Source organism: Halichoeres trimaculatus, unplaced genomic scaffold (genome assembly GCF_033239565.1).
Source record: "Halichoeres trimaculatus isolate MK-OKI-2021-1 unplaced genomic scaffold, fHalTri1.1 fHalTri1_scaffold_12, whole genome shotgun sequence".
Classification (NCBI taxonomy): Eukaryota; Metazoa; Chordata; class Actinopteri; order Labriformes; family Labridae; genus Halichoeres; species Halichoeres trimaculatus.
In genome coordinates, this window is record NW_027437190.1 from 35,406,047 (window position 1) to 35,423,582 (window position 17,536).

At 37.9% G+C, this 17,536-nt stretch overlaps 2 protein-coding genes across 2 annotated transcripts in view; one reads left to right on the forward strand and one right to left on the reverse strand.

The window, feature by feature from the left end:
• LOC141800757 (atrial natriuretic peptide receptor 1-like) overlaps positions 1–2,996 on the reverse strand; it is a 110,459-nt gene extending 107,463 nt beyond the window's left edge. Inside the window, exon 1 of the mRNA XM_074683526.1 lies at positions 2,265–2,996. The gene's annotated coding sequence lies outside the window, so the exon portion shown is untranslated. The remainder of the gene's footprint in view (positions 1–2,264) is intronic.
• The window catches only part of LOC141801251 (thrombin-like enzyme gyroxin B2.1), a 28,972-nt gene continuing 14,176 nt past the window's right edge, over positions 2,741–17,536 (forward strand). Inside the window, exons 1-2 of the mRNA XM_074684228.1 lie at positions 2,741–2,847; positions 8,109–8,348. Of these exons, the coding sequence (XP_074540329.1) occupies positions 8,282–8,348 (67 nt within the window). The 5' untranslated portion in view covers positions 2,741–2,847; positions 8,109–8,281. The remainder of the gene's footprint in view (positions 2,848–8,108; positions 8,349–17,536) is intronic.

Consider the following 17,536-nt stretch of genomic DNA (forward strand, 5'->3'; position numbering starts at 1 on the left):
TGACGACAACATCAGTGTCCACAACATCAGTGTCCACAACATCAGTGACGACAACATCAGTGACGGCAGATTCCTTTAGGAAACACAGGAATAGCAGCAAAAGGTTCGTCTAATTTCTGTCAGTCGGCTAAAATTGGTATCTTAAGAAGGTGTAAATCACCAGAAATCAATAGGTTATTACATTATCACAAGAAACCAAGCTTTAAATAGACTCATTAGATAATTTTAGAGTCTTTATCACAATGTGGGGAAAACTACTATAATCACCATGTTTTCACTAGGTAACAAAACAGGACATAAACAATGGTGTCCTGCAAGGATCCACATTGGGCCCTATTCTTTTTGTGATTTATGATAATAATAATAAACTTTATTTATACAGCACTTCTCAAAATGAAGTTACAAAGTGCTTTACATCGTAAAAGCAATCAGTAAAAAGAAATAGAAGAGAAGAAGTGAAAGAGAGGTAAAAGAGAAATGTGAGAAAAAATAAAAATATTTAAAAGACTAAGAACCACCACCAATATAAGAAAGGAAAACATCTGTAAAAATAAAAGAATTCAAACAATTAAAAAAACAAAAGATAAAAAATCTAAAATCATTTAAAGGGCACACACCCTTTAAAGGATTTTTTAACATTAGTAACTTGTGTAAAACTGTCAAAGAGCTTAAGTTCCATTCGTATTAGGGGAGGGAGAAAAAAATCATATATATATATATATATATATATATATATATATATATATATATATTTTTTTTTTTTTTTTCAAATCAAATTCAAACCCTTCATTTCAGTCTTTGTTTATAAACTGGATTGGAAAAAAGTTACCACTTTTCTCCAGCAGAGGGCCAAATGTTTCTGACTCGCGTTAATGTGCATTTTGGGAAAATATGGCTCCTGATATAGTCTGTGGACATTATCATCATCATTTAACTTTTCCCCATGGTCTGGTGTTCAAAAAAAATCTCAAAACATAAATATAGAGGAATCGCAATTTAAATCGAATCAGCACCTCAAGAATCGTAACAGTATCAAATCACGAGAATAGCATATCGTTCCAGCCCTAGTTTCTATGCAGATGACACCTCCTTTACGCCTCATCACCTTCTCTACTAAGTGCAGTCAACCATCTGCAAGCTGCTTTCAGTGCTGGCCAAAGAAATCTTTGTAAACAAACGCCGGTTATAAATGCCAAAAGATCTAAAATGATGTACTTCTCTCAGGCTAAGAGGACAGTGGGAGATAAATGTCAGATCTATGCTTTAGCAATTGAGGGGATTGAATGGGTCCATACATTTAGATACCTGGGTTGTTTTATTGTCATCACATTCAGAGCCCAACAAAAAATCCTGAGGCTGAACAGAAACAAAGGCTGCTTATCACTTGTTGCTCAAAAAAAAAAAAAAAACAAGAAACCTATTTATCTGTACATGATTATGATGATTCTCTCTATATGCATGCTACATATGCCTCTCTGAAAATTTCGGACTCAGTTTCCCATGCTGCACTGGTTTTGTCTCAGGTTTAGGATTTGATGCACATCACTGTCTTGTATAATGAAGTAGCTTTGTGTTCTCTACATGACAGAAGAATGAAGCATCAGTCTCTTTCTTTATGAGGCAATATTAAATGACCTGCCGTCCAATTTATGCTCTTTACTGACCCCTAAGGTTCTCACCGGCTGCAACCTTTGGTCAAATGGACAGATCCTGCTTGTCTCACTCTGTCTTTGATCAATGTGCTCTCAGTGTTTTTACTCCTTCATCTTGGTCTGAGCTTTACGGTCATCCAAAAGTGGGTATTTCTAATAGTCTGGATTATTAAAAGCTGCTTATTCAAAAATTGATGGACTTTTTCTTTGGCTGCTGTTTACTTTTCTGTATTACTCTCTGTGTGAAACCTTTAGTGCTCTTATTTTCACCAGGACTCAATTAAAAAAATAGATTTTTTGCATCTCAATAGGAATATTCCTGCTAAAATAAGTTTAGGGATAACAATGGTAGTATAAAAAATAAGTTAAACCTTAAAGAAGAGTGATTAAAGTGTATTTACACTTGAAGCTACTTAACCTGCAGGTTAACAATTACTGCTGAGGCAATAAGCCTCCATAAACACAAACATCTTTGTAATGGGTGGTACTTGAAAGCATCAATGCCTTTAAAAAAGCCCTTTAACGGTTAAACCGTAAATGACCTTCTCAAATGTTGATCAATATTTCGACTGAAACTGATATACATTTTAATCAACTTTGTTTGAAGCTTACCTCAGTGGTTTTCTGGTTTCCTCTTCATGTCGTTTGCAGGTTTTTGGTCCTACACGGGATGCTGTACCCATGCCCGCGAAAACATACCCGGCGCGTGCCCTCAGTGGCAGTTTGTCACTCGCTTGACAGCGACCGAAAAAGCGTTTATTTAACTCATTTAAAGAGAAAAATGCACAGAAATTACAGGATTTAACGTCGAGTAATGATTTAAAAGATGTTCGGGAGTGTGTGTGGGAACTTTCACGTCAGTTTCACGAACGTGTACCGAAGAAACGTGAGTTAAAGGCTTAAAAATAAGTTATGTTCAGCAACGGCGATATCAGGACGAATAGCTTCAGTTAAAATAAACTTAATCAGCACACCCGTGTTACTTAGCCAACCTTCACTTGGTTGAAATCAGATTAAAGACCGAAAAAAGGCGTTAAAACTGTAGAATTAATCCAAATTATGAACACTGAGTGAAAATTCAACGTCCGCAAAGCGTCAAGGTGTTCAGTAGGTCCACATTAGGTTCAATTGAACGGTTAAATCCAGCAGGTAAAGTCTGTCAGAAGACTTCAGCAAAGCCTCTTCCAGCGACCAGGTGAGTACTCGCTTCCTCTTCATTCACTTTTTAGATTTTACCCCGCAGGCTGATGAAAACGTGAGCCGGACCGTGATTGTTGTTGCTGTTAGTCCGCGCTGTCGCACCCGCACACCGGACTGAATGCATGCCAGTGGTGCGTCTGGGCGGAGGGCTGTGGGAGAAGTGGGAGACGTCAACGAAAGAGGGAGGAAGGAAGGAAGGAAGGAGGGAGGGAGAGAGAGAGAGGAAAGGGGGAAAGACACAGGGGGTGTGGTGCTGGAAAAGACAGAAACAATTTCAGATTTATTGGAAAGGCGAAGAATGGTTGAGGAAATTTGTGGTTTATAGTTAAATTAATGGAACAAACTGAAAACAGGTTTTTCTAACCGTCTCATTCTTCAGTTTTCATCTGTTTGCACAATCAACAAACACAACACAACCACAACAAATGAAAAACATTACATGATTCATACATAAATCACTGCAGCTTATTACAAAATGTCCCAAACGTGAATTACAAAGTCAAGAGAAACATTAAAGTAGAAAAAAACATTGAACAAATGTATCAATCAAATTTTATTTATTTTGCATATTTTGTCCAAATCCAAATCATGCAAAAATGAAGGTGGAGACTAATGCACAGTCAAAAAAGAAAAAAAAAAATATTGGTTTGATGAAGGTTGAAGATCATTTTATTACAAGACCCCCAGGTACTGTTTAACTTTTATACAGTGTCACACCAAATGGACTTTGGACTATGACCTTTGCTTAATGGTTTGTGTGGAAAAAAAAGAAACTGCTGAATATTTTTTAGTGCATTAAAAAAATTTCATGTAAACCCAAAACAGGCGGACCCAGCATAGATCCCCGTGGAACTCCAATTATAATGCTATAATGTTCTTTAAAAAAAAGTCTGCAGCTGTAAAACGAATTACTTGAAATTTCTGGTTCTTGGTCAAAATATGATTTTGATTTTGTTTAATGTGCAATTTTATTTTGCTTTAACATTGTTTAATCTTTTTTTGTAACTGTTAGATTAATTTTATTGCTTTGCTGCCTCTCTAATTTGGTTTTACGGTTTGTTATTCTATTTATTATTAGTTATATATTCTAGTTATTCTATTCTAACCCAACACAGGCGGATCCAGCAAAGTGCCCTGTGGAACTCCAACAATGTTGTTTTTAAAAGATAAGTCTGCAGCTTTAAAACTAATTACTTGATGGGTACCTTTCTCATTTGAAACGGTACGGTACCAATGCCCGGTGCCTGGTAATCGGAATTGGTACTCAACAGTATCTGTTTTCAGTACTTTTTGTGTTTATGTGGAAAAAATATCAATTTGTTTGATAATATATATATATATTTTTTTCAATTTAACATATTTATCCTTTAATATGGATACAATAATAATAACCTTGCAATGCTGTGTTCATGTCCAGTGTGAAAAATCACCAACTCTTCCAGCCCCTTACTTTCACAAGGATTCATTTAGGTACCTAAACACGATACCTTTCAATTTTACATGAATCAGTACCCAGTACTTTTGACTGAATTCAGTCTATACCAAGCAGCAACCTGCGGTCTAAGAATATGAGACAAAGCTGAAGCGCTAAAATCTGCTAATTCCCCAGCGTCCACTTGAAAAAAGCTGTTTTCAAAGCAGACATTAACGTATTTACAGCCTGGTTCAAAAAACGTCTCCTGTCTGAGTCGCTAATTTCACTAACGGCACCAACTGTACGGGGTATGAATTTTTTTCTAACTCGGCCATTCAGAGGGTATTGAAGCCGATCTGCTTCAAATTCTGTCTCAGAAATAGACGGGTGACGTTGGGGAGACTACGTCCATGTTTTAAACAGTCTATGGTCTATACCTATATAAGTACCTGATTCTGTACCCATCCCTTCTTGAAATTTCTGGTTCTTGGTCAAAATTGGATTTTGATCTATTTTCACTGAAAGTTTCACCTGTGATTAATCTGCTAATTCATTTTGCTTGTTTTTGTCACTGTTAGATTCATGTTATTGCTTTGCTGCCTCTTTTATGTGGTTTTACTCTTTGCTATTCTATTTACTTGCTGTGTGTGCCCACTGTGAAGCACTTTATTAACTGCATTGAAAAGTGCCATATAAATAAAATAGTATACTACTTAATAAATTAAATGCTGTTTTGTCCCTATGGGCACACCTTAGCTAAGCTCCTACAGTGTCTTCCTGCTTCCCGCTGCTGTGTCGAAAACTAATGCTCCCGCTTGTAGCACATAACCCTTCAGAAGAAAAAACTCCAAAGTTCCTTGGCACCTTATTAAAAAAAATGACCTGATGAGAAGTATTGTGTAGAAGTACAAAAGTAGTGTGTTGATTCATTTGAATATTACCTAATGCTCTGATAAAAACAGCGATAACGGAAGGATCGCTGCAGCAGCCACTATCCAGGCTGTAAAGATGTCACCCCAGCGAGTAATGACTGCAAGAAGGAAAATAACAACACAATCAATGCATATAAGGCCACAGACACATCTATAAGAGCTGTCGGTCTACACTCGATATACTGTATTACTCTTTCCAGCATCAGGTTTATAAATAACAGCCTCTAGCTGTGGCAGCAGCATGCTCCCATGTCTGTGGCTGCGCACAGAGTCACGCTGTGTCCCACTCAGTCCCTTTGCCCCCATTATGTTTTCCTGCCATTACGTTTTATTGCTGTGTTATCTCCAACCGGTGCAGCCCGAGTATTATCTGGTTCCCATCATGGCTGCTGCTTTTACAAGCATTTCACAGATCAATAAAACAAATGCCAACACATAATTAAAAAAGGGAAGAACAGGAAGGACTGTGCTGCTCAAAACAGCACTTTGTACTCTACAGCTGGCTGAGATATTAAAAGTATTTCCAGAGAGCTTTCATGGTATAGAGGACAGGTATTTCATTTTTTCATGGTTAGTCATGTAAATAATCCACTCTGTAAATGCCAAACAGTCCTTTTTTGTATTTCCTGAAACTCTGCAATAACAAGCGCATCCTAAGTGCTGTAGACTTTAAGGTTTGACTCTGAGAAACACTAAAACATCTCCATTGTTCTCAAAAATTACTCTTATTTACAGAGGAACGCTGAGGAAGCCACCCCTGAACTTCCTCTTCTAGAAACATCTAAAGTGCCCTGAAAGGTTGGCTCTTGTCTGTGGCAGATAAAGACAATTTAAAACTGTTTTCCTGGACAGCAGCTTACGTTTTAAAGAACATTACAACACATCGAATAACTATTAGATATGCTACATTGAAATACTTCATGTTAAGTAACGCTGGGATACAATAAGTTACGAAGTATTGTGTTACACTATATAAGAATATGTAAAGTATTAAGTAACAATGTCGCATCGTATCATGTTATTATACAGATCTGTTCAAAAAGATACAGTGAGATCTAATACTCTGTTTTACAGTAGGTAGGGATGGGTACCGTATTAGGTACTTTTATAGGAACCAGCCAAATTCTATCAAAAGTACCGGGTACCGATTCGGGTAAAATTAAAAGGTACCATGTTTAGGTACCTAGATGCATCATTTTGACAGAGAGGGAGAGGAAGAGTAGGAGATTTTCCATGCTGGACATGAACACAGCATTGCAAGGTTATATGTTGAAGAATAAATATTTTAAGTTGAAAAAAAATGAGATTTTATTATTAAACAAATTGGTATTTTTTACCACATAAACACAAAAAGTAGCAAAAATTGGTACCGTTGAGTACCGATACCAATTGCCAGGTACCAGGCATTAGTACCGTATCGTTTTGAATGTGAAAGGTACTCGTCCTTAACAGTAGGACATGTTATTTTAACATCAATGTGATATGGATATTGGTATAAAAAGTTACATGTCTCTATTTCAGGTTGCAATACGTTGTGATACATTTAGGAATGATCCTACTATACAACAATGTTTGCTTTACAATACGATAAAATACAGACTGTTACAATTCATAACAATATCACACATTTTTATAGAATATATATTTTATTGTAAATTTGGTTATGGAAGAATACATATCTCGAAACATTTACAACATAACTGTACACAGTATGATAAGTTTCATGAGAAACAATCATGTTGTATACAAATGCTGTACTGTACATGGCAGATATGAGATGTAATAGGTAGACACGATACCGATACTTGTTTTTTGCTGATATCAGACGGGATTGAATACCATAGATATAATAGGATACAGTGCACAGTGTAAGACAGCTGGGACAGGCTCCAGCCACCTAAGACCCACTAAAGAGTAGTAGATTAATGAATGAATGAATAAATGAATGAAAACACGTTGCAATGCCAAACTGTATATTTCTTTAAATATATGTTCCTAGGATACCATAGGATAATGTAAGACATAATACAAAATGGTACCACATACAGTAAGATTTAGACAGGATAGGATACAAGGTTATGTGATGTGATACTGTACAATACTATAAGATAAGATAAAATAAGATATGATATGATATGACATAACGGTACGGTACAATACAGTGAGATACAATACATTACCTCTTGATACGAAATGAATACAAAAAAGTGGGACAAGAAGGGTCGCAGACAGAAGGAATGCATTACAAAAGAAAGGAAAAGAAACAAAGGGAGCGTGAAAAATTAAACACGAAACATACAGAAATATTTACACTAAGAGAAGATGAGAATGAAATATGTACAGAAAAACTGTTAGAGTACGAAAAGATAAGGCATGATACAATTTTATAAGTATCAATGCTGAACACTACGTTCGAGTACAGTTTAATGCAGTATACAGAGTGATGCAATACATTACAGTACTGCTTCGTTTGATATGATGAAATACAAAACAATAAAATATACTCTGATATGATAAGATACAATATGATCCTTAGTAAAACTTTTCTAAATATAAGCCACCTATAAACAAGCCAGAAAAACATCATATAGGGATGATATGTTTGGGATGAAGAAAAAAACTAAGAGTGTGACTCAGGGTTTGGCTTTCCTACTCTCTTATATCGTCAGTATTTTTCCAAACCCCAGGTTTTGAACAGACAGAGAGGATGGACTCAGGTTATCAGACATGATGTAAAAAACGTAGTAAGAGGAAATAAGTGAGATCTCACATGGATCTGTGTTTTGATAAAAACCATGTTCCTGTGAAACTTTGATTGGATTTTCACCAATCTGATGGAGACGGAGGTGTGAACAGCCACAGCAGCCCTGTTTTGACACTCTGCGTTTCCTCTCCCCCTCTCCTATTCAGCTGACAGCCGGCGTTTATCTGACAGGAGCAGCGTTTGGCCAGGAGAGGATCTGGTGGGCACAGAGCTGCTGAGGGAGGCCATTAGCTCAACACGGCGTGGGCGTAAGCGTCACCTGTACATCCTCCATGCAAACACTACACCTCCACTTAAGAGCTGTTAGCCGCCCGCTCTGATGTGTGCCGACCTCTGGAGAGGGCGCTATGACACGTCAAACAGGAGGGATAATGGAGGGGTTTCAGGTACGTGCATTTTAATGAGTATATACAGCAGCTCTGTCTTGGTCCTTCAGGTTGTTGTCTGAATTTTCCGTCTTTTGTTGTACACTTCCTCCAGTTTTTTTTCCCCCTTGAAAACATTACGTTGCATCTGAAAGGAGTTTTTCAGAGGTCACTTCTTTACATTACATACGCAGGTGCAGCTGTACTTTAGTTCACTGAAAGTTCATCTAATGGCCCCTTTTCAATGATTTTTTCTACTGGAGGAACATTTTCTTTTTCTAGTGCAGAGGCCATTGTATAATGCTCTATCTGCTGAAGGAGAATCTCATTTCCTGAACATGAGGGCACCCTGCTGCCCTCTGAGTGCACCACTGAGAAAGAATATGAACATGAAAAACATTTGAACTGAAGATATTCAATCACTTTTCATAAAAGACAAACTCACAGGGTGTTGGTTTGGTCTTGTTTTGAGCCATGCGCCCCATGTACGGAGGCTTTACTGAGACATAATCACCTCTGACTTCAGTCCTCGATGTCACTCTGACGTTTCCTTCCTGTTTCCTCCTCTGTCCCCTCTGAACAAAATTATCGCACCTCAAAAATATAACTTTGATAAATTGACACGAGCACCTCAGTTTAAAGGTTTTGACTCAGTGTTGTTGAAATTTGGTTGCTTTCTGTGATCCAATGTGGTAAGAACAGACTTTTCTAAGGGTAGGGGCAGAAATAAAAGGCACATAAAGAGTGCGCTTTTGCCATCAAAGAGGGGAGATTAGTGTGTTTTGCCTTCTAGGATGGCGCTTTGATGTGTTTTGGCCCCAAGATGGCAGTAATGAGAGAGCACTTTAGAGTGCATTTTGACTCTAAAGAGGGCTTTGAAGCCTGTTTAGGCTCTCATTAAGTCAGTATTGCCTGTTTTAGCTTCACTTTTAACAGATCGCACTTGAATTTAGGCTCCCAAGAGGACACTTCAGCGTGCATTTTGACCCGAAGAGGGCACTTTAGTGCGGGTTTTGCCTCCAAAGAACCCACTTTAGCCCAGGTTTAGACTTCAAATGGAGAATTCTACCACATTTTGGCCCTAGCTAGGCCACTAGTGCCTATTTTAGCTTCCAAGGGGACACTTGTGTCTGAGTTTAGGCTACTAAGAGGACATTTCAGCATGCATTTTGACCCGAAGAGGGCACTTTAGTGCGGGTTTTGCCTCCAAAGAGGGAATTCTTACACGTTTTGGCTTAGCTCGGCCACTAGTGCTTGATTTAGCTTCCAAGGGGACACTTTTGTATGAGTTTAGGCTCCCAAGAGGACACTTCAGCAGGCATTTGACCCCAAGAGGGCCATTTAGCGCAGGTTTTGATTCCAAAGATCACACTTTTGCGCAGGTTTTGACTCCAAAGATCACACTTTTGCGCAGGTTTTGACTCCAAAGATCACACTTTTGCGCAGGTTTTGACTCCAAAGATCACACTTTTGCTCAGGTTTTGACTCCAAAGAGCACACTTTAGCACAGGTTTTTACTCCAAAGAGCACACTTTAGCACAAGTTTTTACTCCAAAGATAGCACTTTGGCACAGGTTTTGACTCCAAAAAGGGGATTCTAGCATGTTTAGGTTCCCAGTTGGTCACTGGTGCCTGATTGAGCTCCTGAGGGGACACTGTAGCGCGCGTTTTAATCCCAACAGTGTCAGTATAGCCATCATTTTGGCTCCTGAGCGAGCAGCTAGCCTGCACTTTGATCTCAACACAGCACTTTAGCACACTTTGGCTCCTCACAGGTCACTTTTGTGCGTGTTTTGGCTTCCTAGAGGGCACTCCAGCGTGCATTTTTTAATAAACAGGCCATGAGGGATGGGGGAAGGTGACTGCCCCTACTTCCCTTCTCTTGTGCACACCTCTGGCTTCCTGATGTGTCATATAAAATCCATGTAAAGAATTCAAACCCAGTGCTATGCAGTTTAACACAAACTGTACACAGAATTTATTTGGCATTAAAGAGCAAAACAGTTAAAAATAATAAAAAACAGTCATATCAAGACCAGGTGAATCACAGTTTGTCTCTGAGTGAGTCTCTTTGGTAACAAAGTGACTGAAATATCCCGTCTGTTGATGCTGCAGTATCTGAAGAATGACCCTCTGAGGATGACTCCTGACAGATGTGGTGTGTCTACCAGCTGCTGCAGGGCTCACTGACATAAACATCTGCTCCTATAAGACCCAGGTGGGATGGTCTGAACTCGTTTTAACCCTGCAGAGCTCACGCTGACTCTATATCTCTAAAAAGCATCAGATACCTTATCTGCCTCGTAGAAGTCCAGGAGGGAGAATGATTTTATGAACGTAGAGACCCTCTCAGGGGTTTTATTGGTCAGGGAACAAGACAAAAGTTGAGGCAACATCTAAAGCAGCTCTCTGTGATACCACAGTGCGAAATATGTGCATTGAATAAGTTAGACAAAGCTAAAAAAAAAAAAGCACCTTTTATTGTGCCTAATTCGGCTCTATTCAGCACCATGGACAGAGCTTCGGTCTGGTTATGATGGTTTTCTGAGTCAGTGTTTATTCAAAGGGTTGTTGTTTTCCTTTATTATACAAAAACAGAAACAGAATGTGATAATGACCATATAATTTAGCTTTTAGAATTTAAAACATGCTTTTTATTCTTTGTTTTAAGACTCCTTTAATATAGGAAAAGCATTTTTTTCAAATAAAACAGACAAAACAGGATGTTTTTTTACATCCTGTTTCCTGTGTTATCTATAAATGCCAGTTATTAGGGACGCAACAATTCATCAGGAGTAATTGATTAAAAATCTATGAAAACATCCACCCCCAGTGATGAACTGAAGTTGATGTCGTCACATTTTCATGCTGTGCACAAACACAAGCTCCTTTTTCATAGCTGAATTTTTGAGGAGTTACACATCTTGCGTCTTGCAGTGAAACACCATCCTGCCCTGGGACATTCGGCTCTGCAAAGAAAAGATGTGCAAGATCTGTAAACATAGAACAATCTGAGAGACTGAGAAATAAACTAAAACATGTAACAGAGGACAGCGTCAAAGTATGAACTGGTTTAAGGATAATGCAGAGAATTTTTCTCAGCAGTATATATTATATCTATTTTGTAAGAGAATTTCTTCAAAACATTAATATAGAATAGAATGGGGTCTGTTAGCCATGTCTGTGAATAGCATGATGCTACTCTGCCCTCTGGTATTCCCTCTGTTGCTGGGTTAGCACAGCTAGCTCGTCCATCTTATTGGAGATAGATCTTACGTTCCCAATGACGATGGATGGAAGGACAGGTCCATGTCGTCACTTCTTAGCTCACACCTGAGAACCAGCACGTCGTCCTCACCTCCTTTTCCTCACCTTGTGGGAAACATCAGGCCTAGCACCAGTTAGCATTGACATGCTACAGGCTGCTAACAGCTGATTTCACATGTAAACAATGCAGCCATGGTTACATGTAGGATCTCCAGACAAACACAGGAGAAAAGTAGTGAAAATATCACTGAAGAAAAAAACAGTTTGGTGTCCATGACCAACAAATGAACCATACAAAGTAATGATCCACTCCAAATACAAACATTATGACAAAAAAGGGATGAAAAAAGTTACAAGAAATGAACAAAGAAGAAAGAGCTACTGCAACAGGCAGCCACAACCAACAGGTGGCGCCAGGCAACAAATACATAAATATGTTTACTTTCATAGGAGTCATTTTTCTCAGCTCACCTGGTTGAAAGTCATTCGGGAGCAACAAAATCTAATTTATCTTCACAATAAAGACAAATATGTGTATCATCTCGTGAATAATTATCTAAATGCGAGGTTTTTGTGTTTGTCAAATTTGGCCATGTGGTTTCTTAGTTTTTATCTTTTTAAAATGTACAAATTTGAGGGGGGAAAAAAAGACATTTGTAATGTTATAGATTTTATAAATTTCCAAAATTTACGAAATTTCAATAAGTTGGAAATTTAAAAAACAAAAGAAATTTAAAGAAAGATGCAAAATTGAAATAAATAAATAAATAAAAAAATGTCCAAAATGTTTGATATTTTAAAAAAAAGCTGAAATGTCATAATTTTCAAAAAAAAAAAATCTAAATAATGCAATTTCAAAATTTTCCTTAATTTCCTTTTTCTTAATTGGCAACAATGTAAAAAAATTGAAATAAAAATCCAAAAATCTCAAAAGAAAGCTAAAAATCTAAAAAAAATAAAAAATAAAAAGCTTTATTTTAAGAGGAGATGCATTTTTAGGACAAAATGTTACATTATGATTTTACTTAGTGTCTGTGTCGTTCCTTAATACCCTCTGTAAGAAAAAAAAAATCTTTATTTCAATAATATTTATTAAAGCTACAAGGAGCCACTGCAAAGGAATCAAAGAGCCGCATGAGGCTCCAGACCCACAGGTTGAAGACCCCTGATCTAGCATGTATAAATCTAAGAATTCCAATTTAGAAAAGAAATAGACATCAAATCTCTTGCATTTGAATCAAGAGAAAGTTGAAGGGTTAGAAAAAGTTAAGCATGTCCTGAATAATCTGCAGTTTGTCCAGCTGCAGACACACCACAAACCACAGACACACCCACGTCCATATAAGGACATGACTGACTTGAGTGACAGGTGGTCGCGCTGTAGCTGTTTGCAAAGAGGATAAAGACTCGCCTCTTTATCTCATCCTAACTTGACGGTTGTGTCAAAGATGTGCTTCAAAACTCTGTATCAGAGACAAATGGATGATGTCACAGAGACTATGTCCATCTATTAAACCGTCTATGGTATTTAGTCATGTAGTGTATTTAAAGTAAACGATCAGAGAGGGGTCAGGGAGGTTAACAGGATATTTCTCTGCTGCGTCACTAACTGAAGCCTTAATCATGATGTGACATTCAGCTGCTGACAGCATTGGCTGTGTTTGTTTCTGAGCTGGTTGTGAGTCTGGTGTGGTTAGAGTTAATTATCCCTCAGCGTTAATGGAGGCAGCAGAGCAAGACTTCTCATTATCATCCTGTCATCAGGGCTGGGAGGTTTCTCCTGGTACAGTGGGCAGCTCCTGAACTGTTCTCGGTGAGTCTCTCTCTGATAGATCGATGGATCCTATTGATCCTGAAGCGAGAACCCGTGGTGTTACTGCAGCAGGCTCTCAGAGCAACCCACATTTACATCGATGGGCTTATTTCCTCACTTCTTACATGGTCTCAGAGATAACTGAGAGGTGTTTAAAAAAGCAAAAAGTTGGGTTACTTTGACGAAGATGAGGCTTTCAGCTGTAGTTTCACAGGATTGATGTTGGGTTTCTGCTAATAAAATTTTATTTACATTTACGGGTCTAGACCTGTTAATGTTTTTGTAAAGTGTCTTGAAATAACATTTGTTATGATTTGGCGCTATTCAAATAAAGATTGATTGATTGATTGAAGATTGTCAGAGCCTGAAGTCAAACAATGACCCAAAATGTAACAAAGCTGAGCCCAAAAAGTAAAAAGTTGTTACGTTTTGGGTTTTGTTACTTTTTTGTTTTATTACATTTTGGGCTCAGCACTTTTGTTACATCACTGACCGGAAATTACATTTCAGGCCTTGTTACAATATTTTATTACATTTCAGAAAGTGGTGGGACTTGATTTGAAAAAAATAATCAAATCAATTATGCCATTTGAAATTAATTAATCGTAATTAATCACATTTTAATCACATCAATATTCAACATCAGAAGCAACACTTTTCAATTCAAACAGATTTTGGTAGAAGACTTAATCACTTAATATTCTCATACACAAGTTTAAACAACAAAATCCTGTTTATTTTGGTTAGAAGATGTTTTTTTTGTGGACAGATTACAAAATAATCTAATTATTTACAGGATTTGTAATTAATTGATCTAATTAATCACATTTTAATCTTATATCTTGGGACCCCCACGAAAACAAGATGCTGCATCTCAAGGGGCTATCCTAAATAAATTCAAATTCAAATATCTGCTTAAGGTCCCCACATAAAGAATTTGAATTCTAGGGCATTACAAAATTGACTAATTGACTAATCAAATGAATACATGAAATAGGGAAGATTTGTAAATCCTTTTTTTTTCAACTGGACAATATCAATTAAAATGTCTGTGTTCCCTGCCATTGACATTTGATTACTGTTTACTGCGTCTATAGAAGTAAATTATAGTTTTCAGCGGAGGGAGGCGGGGTCTGGTGGAGCTGGTCAATCAAAATCCTGCTCGTAAACTACTGTGGGTGAGAGCGATGCACTCTTTGGATGAGAGCTCAGCATGGATATGAGGAGAAGATGTGAGATGACAGAGACACAAAGATCGCTGCGAGTCAGAAAAGTTCAAGCAGCTCACGCTCCAACTGAGGATGTGTCGCTGTAGTTCAGAGAGAAAGAGCGGCGCCATCCTGAGAAAAGACGACAGAGATTATGGAGAGCATCAAAGGATGGAGCGCCTGAGATGAACACGGTCAAAAAAGTTTGATATTTCTATTTTTTGGAGCAAAAACAGGAAGAGAGACATAAAAGAAGAGAGTCCAGAGTCCAGTTACTCTTTTTAGTAACTTTGGTGTTACTCTTGCGTTGATTTTTATAACACGTTAATGTGCGGTGTAATTAATTAATCTTATTAGCACGTTAAAGTCACAGCCCTATATTCAGATTGTGTCACAAATCAGGCGCTAACAGGGCTACACTACACGTTTTTTAAGACACTTGAAAAGTTCACTTTTCCTACTCCACCACCAATTCTCAGCAAATGAGGCGTCATTTTTGTCTTTTACTATCTCTGAACAAGACGTTTGTGTGGTGTGCTACAGTCACAGACTTAACTGGAATAATCTGATGACTTTGGTTTCTCTGCTGGAAGTAAATCGTGTTGAACTCCCTGATAATAAACATCAGTGAGTTAATCGTTTGTCATCGTTCTTCGTAGACACTTTTTATCAGTTCAGGTGTAAAAACACATCAAACCACAACACAGACTCCTTCCTGAAACTCACTGTGAGAGATAAACTCTGAATTCAGACCTGCTGAGTCGTTAATCAGCCCGAGCGGCAGGCGTGTGCCTCTGCACACAGCTTTCTGAATATTTAGATCCTTTTCTGCTGAATTATTGACTAGAAGAGCTGGAAGGAGGGACGCTCCCACCTCCTGTTGAAATGGCAGACAGACTCAGAGGAAGGAGCAGAAACCAAATCCAGACACACTCACACCGCAGGTCAAAGACTGATCGATGGTACACAGATACCAGAGAAATGAGAATATGATATTCACCTGCACACGCACTGTGGATGAAACCAGGGAACAGAGGGTTTGTTTCAGCTTTATCACTCACGTTTGGTGATGTGTGATTTAGCAGACACAGAAGTTAGACTGGGCTGGATCAGACCTGATTGATTGATTAAAATCTGCGTTTCCTCATCCACGAGTTCCCTTCTAGTGTTCAAAGAAAAGCTTTAACCTTGATGGAAATATTCAAGGTTACATAAACATGTTTAATCAACACTGGAGCCAAATATCTTGTTTTTGTATCATGTTCTTCAAACTGAACATACATTAATTCAAATAAAAATAAAAAATGAAGTTTGAGTTGGTTGACTAAAAAAAATGTAAAAATATGTAGCTAGTCCAAAAAGAAACACAACATTAATTTTTGATATCACGAGCCTATCGAGCCAAATTAAGAGTTAATTTCATTTTATTAAGTAACACATATCATCTTGTTGTATGCCATACTGTATTTTGCAGTGATGCACTAGTGCCACAAGGTGGCAGCAGCTATGCTTAGGAGTGTCAGTTTGTATCCAGTGTTTAGCAGCAACCTTAACAAAGTAAACAGCAGGAAACACCAGAAAATCTTGAACTAGGGGCCTGAGCCCTTAATAACCCAAACATGTATAATGAAAGCTCTGAGCTCTGATTAAGGTCTACCTTAAATTAAGGCCGTGTACCTTCTGCTGATAAAGACAGGTGAAGTAATTATAAAGAATGAGGTTATGTAGTTAATGCAGTGGCTCTCTCTGTTCTCCACATTGGGTCTTATGACCATATTTTTTAGTGATAAAATCATCAGACTACGGCCATGTACACACGTAGCCGGGTATTTTCAAAAACGAGTATCACCCCCTGGTTCGTTCTTAAAAATACTTCAATCCACACGCAGCAGGTAAATCCCCCAAAGGTTGCTGCTCGAGGCACGCCAAACCCATGATGGGCAGTTTTCCAGACATAAAACCCGTGTCAGCCAACCAGAATGAGCCCCCGTCATTCAGCTGTGACGTTTAAGAACTGAAAACTCTGTTTACCGGCGTCTACACAAAACCACGAAACCAGAGTTTTCCAAAATCTTCACTTTGGCCAGAGTTTTTAGAAAACATCCTTTTCGGTGATGTAAAACTGCGGTTTTGTGTGGACGACAGCGTATACGTATACGAATATAGGCATTTTCCTGAATACCCAGCTACGTGTGAACATGGCCTAAATCAGCTCTGTTTCTGTAATCTGCATTTACATCTTGCGCATTGCATTTCCTGTTTCATGTTCTTTTAGGGATCATTATGAAGATCCTTCATAAACCGACATGGAGGAAAACACCTGTTAACTCTTACATCTCTGCTTTGAAATCTGCATTTTGATCTTTTCACTCATATTTCTTTTTATCCTTACCCAACATAATGGATAAGATCACGAAATGAATGTGAATCATTCAACGCAACAAAATCCTGAGACTTTAGTTTGTAGTCTGCACTCAGGTCAAGTTTTTTTTTTCTTTTCATCCTTGCTTGGAACCAAAATCATGATTTAGGAAAAAACAAACAAAACAACAACAAAAAGAAAGAAATCATCAAACTTTATTGTATTCATGTCATTTGCGTTTGGTTCCTGTTGAAGTTTTCTTCCCTGATTTGGGGAAAAATGAGAGAAATGTGAGAGGATCATGATTTAAAGGTCATTTCACAAAATAAGACTCAGCTAAAGATCAGTTAACTCAATAAAATAAAATCATCAAGCTTGTCTGAGACACTGTCTGCATTTAGGCTCCATCCCATGTAAACTCTGGTAGAGTTTTGATTTAGAAGAGAAAAAAACGGGTAATACGAGTCTCCGTGCTTTATGAATGAACCACGAATCCTGCTACGACTCTGTATTAAAAATTAAAAACAGAATTCAGCCGTTAAAGCTTCAGAAACTTGAT